Raw genomic sequence first — 17,139 nt, 5'->3', positions numbered from 1 at the left:
AGCTGGGAGAGTCTATCTGCAATGATCCCTAATGACAGTAACAAATAGCAACTTGGAGGTCTGCATCTCACAATAACCTCTGGGCCACCCCAAATCATACATGCATACTTCTGAAGACTGCCCTCTATAGCAGGCCCCACCCACCACTCCAATGTGGCCCATGGGAGGTTGCCCAGAAGGGAATGCAGCCCTCAAGATGAAAAAGCCCCCCTCAACACTGCTAGAAAGCACGAAGCCCACTGATGGGGCTAAACAACAGCTAGCAACCACATACATGATCTTCAGGTTTATTATATATAATTAACGTTCAAGGCACATATTCACAGACCCATATCAGGAGGGGGGGTACAGCATTAAGAGATGTTTATGACTTACAGGTAACATTCATAAGCATTGCACACCATGAAACATAAGGATATTTTAGTTTACATGTTACAGGCTACCGGACCCACCCCCCAAAAATAGTGGGAAGTGCTGTACCTACTTTTTTTTGGGTCTTATCAAGCATTTCCCATTTTAAAAGTGAAACATAAAGGGTGTGGCAACACTGAAAAAGAGAAGTTATTTATATTTATTTGTGACATTTCTTACTTGCCTATCCTCAATAATCTCCCACAACAGGTTTCAAAATCACAACATAAAGTTATAAAAACTGATTGTATTCAACAGATTCTATTCAACAAAGTCATTCCTGTGATGGCACAAGGGACTTCCACTTGCTCAATGGCAGTTCTCCTTCCGCTCCTCCCCTGTGTGCCCCCAAATCTTTCCTTAAGGTTCCAACCATCGTTGGTATTTAGGAGGTGAGGCACAGAGGGAGAGGGAAGTTCTGTTGCTAAAGTGGAAGTCCTTGTGGTAACTGGATACCTATGCCAGATACAACCCCAAGCTGTTCCAATTATGAAAAATAAACAAAACCATTTGAACCAGGACAGAACAATATAATAAATTCAGCAAAAGATATATTGTGCTCGCTGATGAATGCTACACCACAGTTTTTATTATAACTTCCTCGGCCCAGAAAAACAAACAAACAAAACCATCATGGGAATAGTAATAGAACAGAAAATTCAAAAACCTATAAAATATTTACACCTCTTCTTCCTTGCCTTTTGGATACATATCCAAAATCTAATTAAAGACAAAACAAAACTTAATTTGTAGTACATAATATTGTGGAGGTAAACAGTAGTTCTTCCGTGCTTTTTACCTAAGCTGAAATGTGATATCAGTATTATATCTTTTCAGATCTCTCTTGGGATAAGAAACAATACTTGGCTTCTTTGGAATATGTCACAAACATGATCTAAATAGCCTTATGCTTACTGGCAGTCAACAGTCCTCCCCTGTCTGTCACCTGTACTCAAAACTTCATCTCAGATGATTCATAGAGTTCCCAAAGTTTCATTTATACTTCTTGTTCCCTGCCAAGGAGCGCAAAGGCATTGATCCTTCAATCCATTCATTTGGTGTCGTCATCATTTCCCGCCAAAAGACCACCTCCTCTTGTGTGGAATCCATCCAATTAACACGAATCCCGTAGCTAATACCTTTTTTGGGGGGTGGGGAAAAGAAAGATGTGGTGAATCACTGTAGAAATAATTGCAGGAAGGGGCTGTCCTATGCTAAACTGTTTCTTTTCTGAGTCACCTGCATTCTTTGCAGGACTGTTATATACCTAAGGAGCAATTACATTATGAACATCATGGAGGAAGTAGATAGAGAAAAACTTCCTCTCTCTCTCTCTCAACACAAGAACTCATTGAAAACCAATGGAGCTGAATGTTGGAAGATTCAGGACATGCTCTTCACGTAACATGTAGTCAAACTATGGAACTGGAGGCAGTGATGACCACCAATAAGTAATTTTATTTTCTTTAACAGTATTATTTGAAAATTAAGTTATTGGTGATGAGAATGGGCTGGGACTTCCATTAGGGTTAACAGCCTCTCCAGGTCTCTTCTAAAACCCCAAGGCAGACTTGGAGCTTCAAAGGAACTTAGGTTGCTAAAAGCTGCTGAACCTTCTTAAAGGGAAAGTAAACTGTAACAGGTTACAAGTTTAGATGGAGAGAGAGCTTCCGGATGGGATGCCAGACTCCAATTTATCTGAGACTTACCCTTTCCAGGGACAATCAAATAAGTAAAAAATAGAACAAAAGCAACCCACTGCAACCACTAGCTTTCAAATTAAGTCCCCCCCACAACCGCCAAAATCTGGAAGTCATCTGAATCTTAAAAAAAACCTACTTTTCAGCTAAGCCATCCCTTTGAAGAAAAGCCTTCCCAGCACACACACATTTTCTTTCTTATTTAAGAAAATAAGAAAAAAATCAAAGGTATAGTAGTAGGATCCAAACAATACAAATTAAAAACTTTTGCTGATTTGGTATTGACACTTCAAGAACCAGATTCCAGTGTAGTAAAAGCACTGGAGATGATACAGGAGTTCGGGCAGGTAGCAGGATTTAAGTTAAATAAGAGCAAAACCAAAGTCTTAGAGAAAAATCTGGACAATGAGGAAAGGAAGTTATTACAAGAAAAGACGGGCCTAGTCTTTGTGAAAAAAGTTAAATATCTTGGGGTTAATTTGCCAGTGAAAAATTTGAATTTATATAAAGATAATTATGAGAAATTATGGAATGAAATTAAGAGAGATTTGGAGATTAGGTCGAATTTGAAATTGTCATTAATGGGCAGGATATCTGTAGTTAAGATGAATGTATTGCCAAAGATGTTGTTTTTGTTTCAAGCCCTCCCAATTACTGACAATATGAAATATTTTAAAGAATGGCAGAAAGCTTTATCTAGATTTATCTGGCAGGGGAAAAAACCCAGAATTAAATATAAATTACTAACAGATTCCAAAGAAAGAGGGGGATTTTCCTTGCCAGATTTGAAGATCTATTTTGAAGAAGCAGAGTTTTGCTGGATTAAGGAATGGATACAACTAGAAGATACTGATGTTTTAGATTTGGAGGGATTTGACAATGTGTTTGGATGGCTTGCATATTTATGGTATGATAAAATAAAGGCCCATAATGCTTTTAAAAATCATGTAATTAGGAAATCTCTATATAATGTTTGAATTAAATACAAAGATCTTTTAGAAAGGAAAACACCCAGATTGCTTTCGCCAATGGAGGCAAAGGCTCAGAAAAAGTCAAACCAAGTGGTTGAGATATTCAGATTTGTTACTAGAAGATAACGAAGGATTTAAATTAAAACCATTTGATCAAATTAAAGATAAAATAAATTGGTTACATTACCACCAGATTAATGAATTGTACAAAACAGATAAGAAAAATGGTTTGACTTTGGAAAAAACTAAATTGGAAATGGAGTTGTTAGATGTTAAAGTTAAAAATTTGTCTAAAATGTATAATTTACTGTTGGAGTGGCATACAAAGGATGAACAAGTTAAATCCGTGATGACAGACTGGGCAAGAGATGTGGGACATAACATAATGTTTGAAGATTGGGAAAGGTTGTGGAGGAAAGGGGTCAAGTTCACTGCATATACAATGTTAAAGGAAAATATAATGAAAATGATGTATAGATGGTACTTGACCCCTGTAAAGCTAGCAAAGATTTATCACAAAAGTGATAATCTATGCTGGAAATGTAAAGAAAAGGAGGGTACTTTTTACCATATGTGGTGGACCTGTCCCAAGGTGAAAGACTTCTGGGAGAATATTTATAATGAGCTGAAAAAAATTGTTGAGATACACATTTGTTAAGAAACCAGAGGCCTTTCTTCTTGGAATAACAGGTTTGGAATCGCCCAAGAAAGATGTTAGATTGTTTTTGTATGCCACAACTGCAGTTCAAATTTTATTAGCTAAGAATTAGAAAACACAAGAAATACTAACAGTGGAAGAATGGCAGATGAAGATGATGGAGCTAGCCGACCTGACTGAAAGAATTTGTGACCAGAAGGAGGAGGAATACAAGGAAGAATGGAAGAAATTTAAAGACTATTTATTCAAATATGCTAAGATAAATTAAATAGAAATACTTGCAAAATAACAGATAGGCTAAGGATATAAATATGTGAAATTATAAAACATCATGTTTAAAGTTGAAAATTAGATAAAGATGTTAAGAGGATTAAGTAAATTTTATGAGATACTATTTTGGAAAACCGTTACAATGATATACACTGAAATTCAGTCAAGGGAATTTGAGGAAGTCATTTAACTATGATATTAACATTGGACCAAGTTCAGTTATGATGTGTGTTGGTTTGTTTGTTTAAAAATGTGGAAAATTAATAAAAAATGTGGAAAAACAAAACAAAACCTACTTTTCAGCCAAGCCTTCCTTTTGAAGAAAAGCCTTCCCAGCACACACACATTTTCTTTCTTATTTAAATACAGTCCAGGTTAACATTCTGATGCCAGCTCTTTGTAGTCATAGTAATTACTTGATGACAGACTGTGTTCCATGTTCCCATAAATGAAAATCAAAGGATGAGAGCAGGTGACCCACTTACCTGTCCCTACTCCCAGTCGGATGCCACCAATGAAGTGATTGGTCAGCTTTTCATGATCCCAGACGGTCAGCTCCACACACGCATCCTTCAGATCTTCTGTGTGAAATCCATCATACACAATGGTGTGATTGAAGACAGGGTTTGAATCTCTCTTGATAATTCTGGTTTTCTGATAACTCTTCTTACTGGTGTCTGGAAGGATGTAGCTTAAAAAGAAGCAGTGTTTCATGTCATATATGCCAACAGTTCTTTATTTACATGTTCCTTCAAATACCACCCCCCTCTCCTGCAAACAAATAATAACAATAATAGTAATTACACCAGCAGTGGCGAAAGCAATCTGAGGGTAAGGGGGCAGAGCAGCAGAGCAGCAGAAGCAGGTTGACCCTCCTAGTGGTATAGCTGCATTTGTTGTGACCAGGGTGGGGCAGGATAAGATGGGGGCGGTGACATCAGGAGGACCTGAAGGGCACCAATGCCACCAACCTGGAGCTCCCCCAAACTTGCCCTGCCTTGGCAAGGGGCAGTGAAACTGCAGCAAGGAGGATGCTGCTGTCATTCTGAACACCCCGTGTGATGCTGCTGCGTACTACTTAACACTGGAATAGTTATTTCGATAGTTCAAAGTATATCGCCTGCATAGTCCAGAGAATTGTAGAGCTTGATAATTACTATGTTTAATGCTGAATTGGGAAGAAAGAGGGATGTTAAGTGATTAAGTTAAAATTATAAGAACTTTGATTTGGAAAACCGTTAAAATAATATGCACTGAAATTCAACCGGGGGAATACAAGGAAGTCACTTAACAATGTTAAGGAGATTAGTTTTAATAAGGTTATGATTTATGTCTGTTTGTTTATTTGTTAGTGTGTTTTTAATTTTGTGAAAATCAATTAAAAAATTTGAATTGTAGAGCCTGAAGGGACCCTGAGGTCTAAGTCCAACACCCCGCAATGCAGCAATCTTTCTGCCCAACGTGGGGCTTGAACTCATGAGCCCGAGATTTAGAGTCTCATGCTCTACCAACTGAGCTATGGAATGAACTTCAGGAGGAGGGTACTGTGAGAAGGACTGCATTTCCTCAGGGCCCACATGACAGTGGTGGGTAAAGCCAGAGCCAAAAGAGAGCGATGCCTGCGCCCCAGCACTCTAGCCCAACTCTCTGGCTTCACTTTACCTCTCCCTGTCCCTTGCCACCCAGTAGCTGCTATGGGATGGACCGTTGACTGATTGCTTGCAGAGGGCTTTTCCCCTCTGTTCATTCCATCACTCCATCCATTTTGGCTCCCCTCCTTTTCCCTCTCTGGGCTTCCCTTCACCTGAGTGGAATTAGTGGCCACATGAGATTAGGTTGAGGGCCACCAGATTCCAGTCCCTAATCTTCCTGTAATCCTCGCAACACAACACTGTAAGGGATATTAATATCCCCCATAATGTAATGGGGGGGGGGAGGAAACTACTGAGGCTGAGAGAGGGGGGTTACCTAAAGCCATCAAGCGAGTCCACAGTGGAGGGGAGCTTCAAACCATGGGCCTCCTTATTCTCAGCTCTATCCAATGGAGGCTGGCCCAATTGATGCCCCCTTCAACCTCATTCTAAGCTTGGCTGGCTCCCACCTGCTTCTTGCATGCAAAACAGTCCAGGGGGTGGCACTGCCTGCCAGGTTCCCCCTCTTTAATCTCCCTGTGGCCCTTGCAGAACTCAGCAGGCATGAGGATGGGGACAAAACTTGAATTAGTTGACCCTGCCTGTCTTTAGCTCTGTTGCCACCTACGTTAGGTCTCCCTGCCTTCTGCCCAATGAGAACCAATCAGCACTGGCTCTGTCTCAGTCCAGCATTTAAATATTACTTAAGGGGTTGCATCTTCCTAATATGACTAATTCTGCACTGGGATTATAGATGTCCCTGGTCAGAAAAGGAATTTATGTTAACTGCAAATACATCTCTCTCTGTGTGTGTGCGCACATGCACAGCAAATGACATACATACCATTTCACAAAGGAATCCACTCCAGAAGGACGTAACTGTGGGAGGTCTTTAGCGTCTTTCACCCAGATATGGACCTCTCCAGTTGGAGGAGTTAATGGACCTGCCATGAAGTAGGCATAGAAATCCTTAAACTTTTAAGTTTGCAAGTGCCAGCATTTCATAGTTATAATAAAACAAGTCTAAACAGAGAGTGAAATGTGGTGGAGCGGCCAGAACATTGGACTTGATGGTGGACAGGGCCTAGGAAAGGTGCCATTAAGTATAGGGAATACTGTAGGTCAGTGGCAGAGCATCTGTTTTGCATGCAGAAGGTCCCAGGTTCAATCCCCAGCAGCTCCAAGTACAGTGGTGAGAGAAGACCACAGCCTTAAATCGTGGAGAGCCACTGCCAGTCACTGTGGACAACAGTGGGCTAGAGAGACCAATGGTCTGACAGCTCTTTATGTTCTTATAACAAGGATATATCAAACCCCCACTCAACCATGAAGCTCGTTGGGTGACCTGGGCTCAGTCGCTGTCTCCCAGCCAACTCTACCTCGCAGAGACAGTTGTGTACAGCTAGGAGGCTGCTGTTAACCACCAGAACATGCCATCTGAGGGGGTTCTCTCACTGCCTAATGGTAGAGCTGGCCCTGCATAGGAAGCTGACTTAGACGGAGTTAGAACATTGGTTCATCTATCCCAGTACTGTCTACTCTGACCAACAGCAGCTTTGCGGTCTTCTGTAGCCTTATCTTGAGATGAAATTGGCTGAATCTGAGACCTTTTCCATGCAAACCACTGAGCTATGGCCCTCATCCCATTGAGCCACAGCTCTTTCACCCCATGTGCTGAAGAGAAAAGAAGTTTGCTATGACAAACTTGCAAGGTAGCCCATTCCATATCATGAAGCTTACTTCTGACTTCACATGCATAGGATTGCTTTGCTGGTGATCATGAGCCAGCCATTCCCTCTCAGCCTAAGCTACCTTACAGGCCTGTTATGAAAATTAAGAGGGGAGAACAACATAGACCTCAGCATGAAAGGACCCCATAGGTCTTTATGATTCTGTTCTCAGGTGGTCCAACTATTCTTCCTAATTGTCCAATATTTAGTGCTGTTGGGCTGCGGGGAGAAATCTAAAATTCTCTTCTCTCTTTTGGGATCCTTAGGGATTCAATTTCAGTCATCAGCTTTTCTCCCTCCACACACTGTCCCAGGGTGACATTTTAGTACAACTTGCGTTCCAAAGAATTCAAATTGCAGTATGATAAAATAAAGTATGTAAGAAATAAAAGCAGATAAAAAATCAAAATGAATATTTGGCATGCTGTGAAACACCTGAATGAAGCTCAAGGACCACTGGTGGTCCATGGAACACAGTTTGGGAAGCCCTGATATATGTAGTGTGGCTTGCGGGGGCAGGGAATCCATTCCGATTCCCAACAATATATAATAATGAGAATGGGTGGTGCACGGTACCCAACCCTGTAGTAACATGGAGACGCTTTCTGAAATCTTCACTGTTGTGTTTTTACCTAGACTGCTTGGTGGGATATACTTGATGGACAGGTTCATCACACCCCGATGGTCGACTTGATTGATGGCTGGGAGGATCTGAAAGAGAAAGGACTGTGAGAAGCATGGTGTGCAGAAAACCACAGCGAGGGATTTCAAATCAGCTGGTGATCAGATCCAAACAAATTCTGAAAACCTATGCTGAAAATTCAATCAAATTTCTCTCCATCAAAATCAGCAAAATTGCCTCTGGGCAAAGCTAGATGTGAGGGGCAATGCTGATCTCTTTTCCATGGCAGTTGAGAGTAGTTTTAAATGAAATGCAGCCCTGGCAGGCTGTAATCAGGAGTGGAAGCAGAAAGGCAGTGTGTGTGTGTGTGTGTGTGTGTGTGTGTGTAGGGGAACAATGCTAGCACTTGAAGAACATGAAAACAGGGTCAGGTTTGACTAACTGTTCCCACTATTGGAAGCCTGCACAAGAACTTCTGCTAGCACATCAGGGCTTTGGGTTGTCCCCAAATTGGCTCAGGAGGATCAGTAAAGCCACCAGAATAGCACATGAGGGGAGGAAAGGGCAGTAGGCAAGTAGAAATGCTGCACTAAAGGAGATATTTGCTTAAAATTGTGTTGAAATTCTCCTTGTTGATCTAAGGTAAGCTGGACAAGAGTATATAGTTTGAGGAGAAATGAATGGGGGGAGGCCTTAAGAAATTCCACAATACATACTGAGGAAAACTCCCTCAGAGGTACATAGCCAATCAGAGCATGAGTTACCTCAGCAAGGACCATGCCATTCTAACTGGTTGCTAGGCAACACCCCACCCCTTTTATACCCCACCTTGTTCTCCAAGGAACTCAAAGTGACGTACTGCACATGGATCTCCCCCTTTTTATTTAATCCTCACAGCAACTCTGTGAGGTGGGTTAGGCCGAGAGGCAGTGGCAGGCCCAAGGTCACCCAGTGAGCTTCATGGCCAAGTGGGAATTACAACCCTGGTCATCCAGGTCCTAGCCCTTCCATGCTAACCACCACAGCACACTGGCTCTGTTCCAGAAATGTGTGTGCGCGTGGCTGAAGTTTTCTTAAAAGAAAAATGTGAATGTATGATTAAGCCCGTCACCCTATATAAGAACCTATATTTATCAGGATCCCTGCTGAAGTATACTTACCCGTGGCTTGAGCATATACCAGTTCAGTTTATTGTTCTGCCAGTCCCAGCTGGCAAGGTCTATTTCCACCTCGCCCAGGAAACTATTGCGTCCCAAAGGGTCATTGTGCCAAATGGAGAGGTTTAGTTTTTGAATCAGCAGGACCATTTTCTCTATTTTGTACTGAGGAGAAAGGAGAAGCGACTTTTATCACTTTGCACACATTGTTTTTACTTCTGTTCTCTTAATGGTCACCATCTCATAGTGCTGAGGGGAGGGTTCTGGGGGCGGAGGCATAGTATTGATGGAATTAAGCAGCACTGAGCTGGCTAATCGCTTGGATAGGAAACCCACCAGACAGTTCACAGAAGAACAGGATGCATATGTATATATCATGGGTAGGCAAACTAAGGCCCGGGGGCCAGATCTGGCCCAATCGCCTTCTAAATCCAGCTCGCGGACGGTCCAGGAATCAGCACGTTTTTACACGAGTAGAATGTGTGCTTTTATTTAAAATGCATCTCTGGGTTATTCGTGGGGCATAGGAATTGGTTCATTATTTTTTTCAAAATATAGTCCAGCCCCCCACAAGGTCTGAGGGACAGTGAAAAAGTTTGCTGACCCCTGGTATATAGGGATCATTGTTATCCAATTCAACTGAAGCTAAACACAGCGAGGAAAAAAGAGGAGCACACTTGTTTATGTAGCCCCATGTAGTTCGCACTTCTACACATTTGTTTTATAAAACAACAAATGGGGCTTGAAACTAAATACTGCAGGGTATCATCACCTCTTAATTCCTGTTCATGGTCCCAGCCAGCAGCCAGCCATGCCCTCTACAGGATATTCTCAGTAGTGGTCCTGAATTCTAGTGTGATGGGAGCCTGAGATTGGATTCAGAATTATATCCTCGATTCCACCTCCTCCCTTGCCACAAATCCTAATCTTCCTAGGTATTTATTCCTTACGTGTAACACCTCATTGAAAACAGGGTTAACAGTTTTTCTCCTCACAGACGACTTCCTCTTGCCCATCCGTGCTTTGTCTGGAAGCAGGTAGGTTTTGACGTACCTGCGAAGAGGCAGCCACCGAGTTAACATTCAACACAGTTAGGATCTTGCATACAAACAGGGGACGCCTGACAGTCAGCAACAGCTGGGTTGTCAACATGGTGTCTGTGCCGAGTTATAATTCATCTGGTGGAGCCAGGGACAAATGTAGGGTTGGTCACCAACTTAAATGGCCTTAAAAAGAGGATAAGACCCCATATATACCCATTCAACCACTTGGATCTGCAGAACTGGCAGTATAACAGGTGCCACATACCGTATTTTTTGCTCAATAAGACTCACTTTCCCCCTCCTAAAAAGTAAGGGGAAATGTGTGTGCGTCTTATGGAGCGAATGCAGGCTGCGCAGCTATCCCAGAAGCCAAAACAGCAAAAGGGATTGCTGCTTTCACTGCGCAGCAATCCCTCTTGTTGTTCTGGCTTCTGAGATTCAGAATTTTTTTTTTTCTTGTTTTCCTCCTCCAAAAACCAGGTGCGTCTTGTGGTCTGGTGCGTCTTATAGAGCGAAAAATACGGTAATAATACTCAATGCACATTTCTAAGAAATTGGTACTTTTTAGTGTGGAGGCATCCAGACTTTGGAACTCCCTATTTGACATCAGGCAGGCACCTTCATTATGGTGCCTGTGATAAACAGTTTTGCTTAGGCAAGATGTTGACTTGTGCTTTAATATGTTTCTAGCTTTTTTTTTTTTAATGTTGCAAATGGTTGTTTTAAACTGTTGTTACTGATAACAATTGTTTTAGTACTTTTTGTAAGCCACTTGCTTTGAGGGCTTCTTTACAATCAAGAATATAAACTTTATGAAATTAAAATAAACGAAGTAAATAAATAAATTCATGGAGGAGAAGGCTGTGAATGACTACTATCCACGACAGCTATGCTCACTGTTAGAGGCAGTATGCCTCTGAATAACAGCTTCTGGAAGTTGCAGGTGGAGTCAGTACTATGCAATCAGGTCCCGCTTGCAGGTTCCCCAAAGGCATCTGTCTGGCTACTGTGAGAACAGAGTGCTGGACTAGACGGACCTTTGCCTGATCTAGGAGTGCTCATATTAGAAGAATGCTCTTGTGATTTTTACTTTCATGTTTAATTGGGACTGGGACTTTGCTGAAATTGACAGTCTGTATGGGCTATGCTTTTATATGGACAGTTCTGTATTAAAGGAGAATGTATATTTTCCATTTTGTTCATTTGGGGGTTAGGGAGTTTATCTGCGAAGCCTGATATGCCCTGCAGCACAGTTTGGAAGAGAGAACTTCATGGTGGATAAAGATCCCAGAAACTCCAGCGGGTGCAGAATGCTGCAGCGAGGCTCCTCACGGGGTCTCTGCCATGGGAGCATATTCACCCAGTGCTTTTCAAGCTGCACTGGCTCCCGGTGGAGTACAGGGTCAGATTTAAGGTGCTGGTTTTGACATTTAAAGCCCTTCACAGTCTAGGACCCTCATACCTACAGGACCGCCTCTCCTGGTATGCCCCACAGAGGACCTTAAGGTCCATAAACAGCAACACCCTAGAGGTCCCGGGCCCTAAGGAAGTCAGATTAGCCTCAATCAGAGCCAGGGCCTTTTCAACACTGGCTCCGGCCTGGTGGAACACTCTGTCGCATGAGACCAGGTTACTGCAGGATCTGATTTCTTTCTGCAGGGCTTGTAAGGCAGAGTTGTTCCGCCTGGCCTTTGGCTTGGAGTCAATTTGATTCCCTCCCCCTATTTCTTTTTCCTTTCTCCTCTTGTGAGGAGGCTGCATTTATTGTTTTAATGTTGTATTTAATCTTGTTTTTTAAGTTGCATTTCAATCAACTTGTTTTTTATTGGTTGTTAGCCGCCCTGAGCCCAGTCTTGGCTGGGGAGGGCGGGATATAAATAAAAATTATTATTATTATTAGAACTTCATGGTGGATAAAGATCCTGACGCATCTCCCATCTGAGGTCCTCCATGACTTCCTGTTGCCTGTGACCTGCTGGGCAGAGATTGTGACTGGCAGGGGGCAGGCAGAAAAAGGATATATCTGCAGGAGACACCAGTTGATGCCAGAACTCAAGGGACATCAAAAGGCTTTTGTATGCCTGGGAGAGAGGTGGCAAGAGAGATATATTCTGGGGTAGGGCAATGAAGTAGAGTGTTCTTTTACAAGGAACGTTTGCATTCTTCCTCTCAAAATGAAGGATGTTTCATTTGCAAAGTTGTGCAAAGTTTGCTGGACTATTCAGTCAGCTAAAGGCTGGTTTGGGTGCTTCCAGCCCACCAGCCATAGAGAAAAGCTAAATTCACAGTATTATTCAGTCCAGATCCTCAGATGTTATGTTGGACTACAATTTCCAAGCTGGCTGAGGATGATGAGAGTTGTAGTCCAACAATCAACTGCTTCCAGTTACAAGAAAGTAGATTCCAACTAAACATCAGGAAGAACTTTCTGATGGGAAGAGCTGTTTGGCAGTGGAACAGACTCCCTTGGAAGGTGGTGGACTCTGCAGGTTTTTAAGCAGGGGCTGAATGGTCATCTGTCATTGATGCTTTAGTTGACCTTCCTGCATTGCAGGGGGTTGTAACAGATGATCCTTGGGGACCCTTCCAACTCTACAGTTCTATGATTTTATGAACATCTGTGGACAGGGGGCTGAAGATGGCTTTATAGCACACCTGCCCTCTATGCACACTCTGAGTGCTTGATTACTTCCCTCCTGGGATGTCCATTTGTGGCTGCAATTTTCCACCTACATGTGGAAAATCCAATGCACATGGCAAATTTCCCAGATAATCTCTGGTAACTGACCATGCAGGCTGTTCCTACATGTGCTAGATATTACTTGTACAGGCAACTTTGAATCTTATGGTATTGAGCAGATGTCCAAGGATGCCAGAGACAGGCATGTAACAGAATCAAGGTCAGCAGCTATGCTCTGGTCCCCTTCCATATGTATGAGACTGACCAAGGAGAGATACTGTCCATTCCAGTCCTAAAAAACTCTTACAATTAATTGGCAGTGATAGTGCTATTTCCCTCCCCACCCCAATTCCAGAGTTTAGAATTTTAGCACCAGGTCCCCAGGTGGAATGCCTCAGCAACACTTATGAAATGTATGCTTTACTATAACATTACTACAACATCTTAATCTCCACTTACGGATCTGTCCTTCCTTTCTTTTCATCCACAATGGCCAGGTCCTTGCACTGACAAACGAAAATCTGAAATTCCCGGTTCTTCTCATCATAATCCAGGGCAAACTGAACGTGTCCCTGGGCATCGACACTCCCAAAATCACCACTGTACACACTCAGGACACTGCCACTCACCTGTCCAAGGTGCAAGAGAGACATTCATTCATTGTTAGAAGGTCTATAGGTTCAGGATTGCTTTAAAATGTGGAGAAATGACCCAACTTGGTCTGTGTACACAACGTACTTCTAAAACACATGGATTCCCCCAAAGAATCCTGGGAACTGTAGTTAACCGCCTCCACGGAACTACAATTCCCAGCATTCTTAACAAATGACAGTGAGAGACAGTGTGGTAGAGTGGTTAGAGTATCAGACTAGGACCTGGGACATCAGCCGTGAATTTCATTAGATGATCTTGGTCCTTGGGGTCTCAAATTTCAGCGGCACCCTGTGTGAGGCCAGAATTAGCACCCCCCCCATTCAATTCTAAATAATAGTTGCAACATTGCGGCACCCCTGAGGTTTCACGCCCAGTGCAGCCAAATCAATCATGCTCCTCTAAATGTGCCTCTGCTTACCGAGGAGACGGAGGCCATATCAGAGGAGTGGCTCCCCACACTGGGTGTCTTCTTGTGCCTGCTGAACTGGAAGCTGATTTCTGAAGCTGTGTCTGATTCTGTCTGCAAATCAAGCCAAGGTGGATATTAATTATTGGTCATGGAATGTTTGAGTGTTTTGCTGCAATGGGAATTGAGGGATGTGATTGGTGCAAGCAGAAGATGATTGTTGAATGACTATGGTTCTTGACTTCCCAATTTTTATTAGTGCATCAGAATACTTTTTTGGGGAAGGGGGATATCCATCTGATTTTTCTTATTAAAATAGACAGGGCTTGGAATAAAGTTGTTCAGTTTAATTAAGTTTAACTGTTTTAGTTCAAAAACATCAGAAAGCAGTTGCCATAATTGCTAGGTGCACTAAATGTGAATTAAGTTTATCTCGGGTAGAACTTTAAACAGCTCCTACTTTATCTTCAAGTGAAAGTTGAAAGTGGTTCTTTCAACCTTTCCTTAGCCCTCTAGTGGCTATGGTGGGTCATTTACCAGACGTAACATACTTATTGTTAACTCTGGAAGTGCATGCTTGATTCTGACCAAACTAAGCCACCGGCTAGGAGGGACTCATTGGTTGCATGTGAATTATTCCCAACTTTCCTACCCCACTACCCAGGGAGTTCTGAGAACTGCTGTCCTGTGAGGGGAAATAAGGGTTTCCTAACAACTCTCAGCACCCTTAAACAAGATACAGCTCCCAGGATTCTTTGCAGGGAAGATGAGACTGTTAAAGTGGTATAAAAGTCCTGTAAATATTTGGTGCAGTTGTAGCCTGAGCAGCAAAAGGACTTAGTAAACATGATACAGGCAGACCAACATAGTCCTACCTCAGACAGCAGGAGAGGAGTGGATTTGCTAAAGTCTTTGGCTCTCTCAGGCTCAAGGTACTGGTGGTTGGGCACCTGAGGCTTAGTGTATGCTGGAAACAATAAAAGAAAACATATCAACATGAAGATTGTATCCTGTGCTCTGAAGCAACAGAACCAGTTTCATTATCTGTCTAAACCATTAGATATAGAGACTGTGGCAAACCAAGCAGCTTAAAAAAATATGTGTTGCATTGCACTCACATATTCTTAAGCCTGTTTCTTTTTTCTTTTTCTTTTAAAAATATCAATAGCCATTTTCTATTTTTCTAGAAAAAGAGGTGCTGGAACTCACTATGGAACAGAAATGGCACCTACCTGAAAGTCACCGGAACTGGGTTCCAGTGAGTTAATTGCCTTTAAAAAGCCCATTACAAAGGCATGGCAATTAAAGCAGTTAAAGGGGAATATCTCCGTTTACGCATGGATTCAGCGCCATCTGTTGGTTGAAATAAAAATTGCTGGATTGCCAAAAGCATTAGGTGAAATTAGTGTAAATAAGGCACAGGATTTAATAAATTGTGTAGATAAATAGGAGAATCGGTGGTGTTCATGATCAGAGGGGTTGTTGCTTGTTGCATTGTCCACGTGTTATCTTTATCAAAATGTCATCCTGTATTACTTCTGCATTTCACTGGTAAGTAAAAACAACCCCTTATAAATCCACTACTGATGTGGGAGCTCATAAGAAAGAATTCCAAATCTTCAGGAATCCTTCCCCCCCCCCTTGCCAAATCATTTTTAATTGATTTTCCACATTTTACCAAATCAGCCACAAATTAAAACAAATTTAATACAATGGGGGGATGGACTGGTTCCCCACACTCTATTCTTGAAGAATCCTTTAGGTGTGTTCAGCCAAATGGACTTACAATCTTCCAACAGACTAGGGCTGTTTAAGCCAAGCCAGTCTCAGCTGGGTGATACAGAATTCTGCTGGAAACGGGTGCAGGAATCATTGCAATGCACATGTTTGTTTGAGGTCAGGAATGGAAATCAGGTGAGTAAGTATGACCAATATTTGATGTAGCATTTTTTTTTAACTTCACAATTGTTACATTAATAATTATGTTATTTTCTGCACTGTGTTTGATGTTCCCCTTCCACTGAAATTAATTACGTAATTAATAATGTTAGCTTAGGCCATAGCTCTTAGCAAAACAAACAACTTCCTCCAGCAGGAACAGCAATGTTGGGGGGCAGGGAAGGAGTAGGGCTAACATGCACAGCCCCCACTCCACTCTAAGAGCATATTCCTTTTGAACACCTGAAGGCAGGTGGTCTGCAAATGTCTTGAAAGGCCTTCCAGATGGTTGGGCTTCTCCACCCTGTTCTGTTTCCTTATTCTCCAGCAGGCAGCAAAACCAGATTTGTTAAGCCTGCTATGTATGACTGATAGGTTCAGCTTCATGTGTTATACCGTATTTTTTTGCTCTATAGGACGCACTTTTTCCCCTCCAAAAATGAAGGGGAAATGTGTGTGCGTCCTATGGAGTGAATGCAGGCTCCTTGGCTTCAGTGATAGCAACAGGAAGCCTCCGAAGCGCAGAGCGAGTGCTCCCTCCGCGCTCCGGAGGCTTCGCGTTGCTTTTGCTGAAGCTTGGAGAGCGAGAGGGGTCGGTGCACACTGACCCCTCTCTCTCCAGGCTTCAGGCAGCTATCTGCAAGCCTTAGGAGCGCGGCAGGAGTTCCCCCAGCGCTCTGAAGGCTTGCGGATAGCAGCCTTCAGCCTGAAGCCCGGGGAGCGCAGCGCCAACTCCCGCTGTCTTGGCTTCTTTGCTCTTTGGGGCTGGGGGGAAAAATATTTTTTCCCCTCTTTATTTCCCCCCCTAAAAACTAGGTGTGCCCTATGGAGCGAAAAATATGGTAACTTTTGCCATCTTGCTTTGTTAGAAAAAGTCAGACCAGTGGATTGAAGCAAGCTACTACTTACTTTCTGTGGTAGTATAAATGTTCACCAAGCTCTTCGCAAGGCTATAGCCATTGGCACATATTAATTTATTGGCAGCCGGAGAATGATGTTCATTTCCCTCTGGAATAAATTGGAAAACAAGCAGGTGTGTATTAAACAATGTAAGACATTGGCATTATTGTAACCAAAGTTTGAACAGGGTGGCTTCCACCTCCCCCTAAGCTTTCCCCTCCTATTCTTTGTTTATTTGATCTAGAGCTTACAGCTTGTGGTCCTGGAGCTTGTGTACACAGCTGGGCCTTCTGGCTTACACTGTTCTGCTCCAGCAGCTCTCCCAGACACTGGGTTAGTTTGTATTAATGCACTGCTGGCCACCCAGG

The 17,139-nt window shown here is 42.6% G+C and overlaps 1 protein-coding gene across 2 annotated transcripts in view; it reads right to left on the bottom strand.

Annotated features, from left to right (window-relative positions):
- Nucleotides 1-273: 273 nt before the first annotated feature.
- LOC309523906 (synaptotagmin-like protein 2) overlaps nt 274-17,139 on the bottom strand; it is a 56,136-nt gene continuing 39,270 nt past the window's right edge. For both annotated transcript variants that reach the window (XM_082208128.1, XM_082208129.1), the window contains 10 exons: nt 16,781-16,879; nt 14,809-14,900; nt 13,946-14,047; nt 13,333-13,502; nt 10,101-10,203; nt 9,154-9,315; nt 8,004-8,082; nt 6,486-6,585; nt 4,496-4,701; nt 274-1,550 (listed from right to left, as the gene is read on the bottom strand). In XM_082208128.1, coding sequence (XP_082064254.1) covers nt 1,405-1,550; nt 4,496-4,701; nt 6,486-6,585; nt 8,004-8,082; nt 9,154-9,315; nt 10,101-10,203; nt 13,333-13,502; nt 13,946-14,047; nt 14,809-14,900; nt 16,781-16,879 — 1,259 coding nt within the window. In that variant the 3' untranslated portion in view covers nt 274-1,404. The remainder of the gene's footprint in view (nt 1,551-4,495; nt 4,702-6,485; nt 6,586-8,003; nt 8,083-9,153; nt 9,316-10,100; nt 10,204-13,332; nt 13,503-13,945; nt 14,048-14,808; nt 14,901-16,780; nt 16,880-17,139) is intronic.

Source organism: Podarcis vaucheri (assembly GCF_965113315.1).
Source record: "Podarcis vaucheri genome assembly, chromosome: Z".
Lineage (NCBI taxonomy): Eukaryota > Metazoa > Chordata > Lepidosauria > Squamata > Lacertidae > Podarcis > Podarcis vaucheri.
This window is presented reverse-complemented; position numbering and strand designations above follow the sequence as displayed.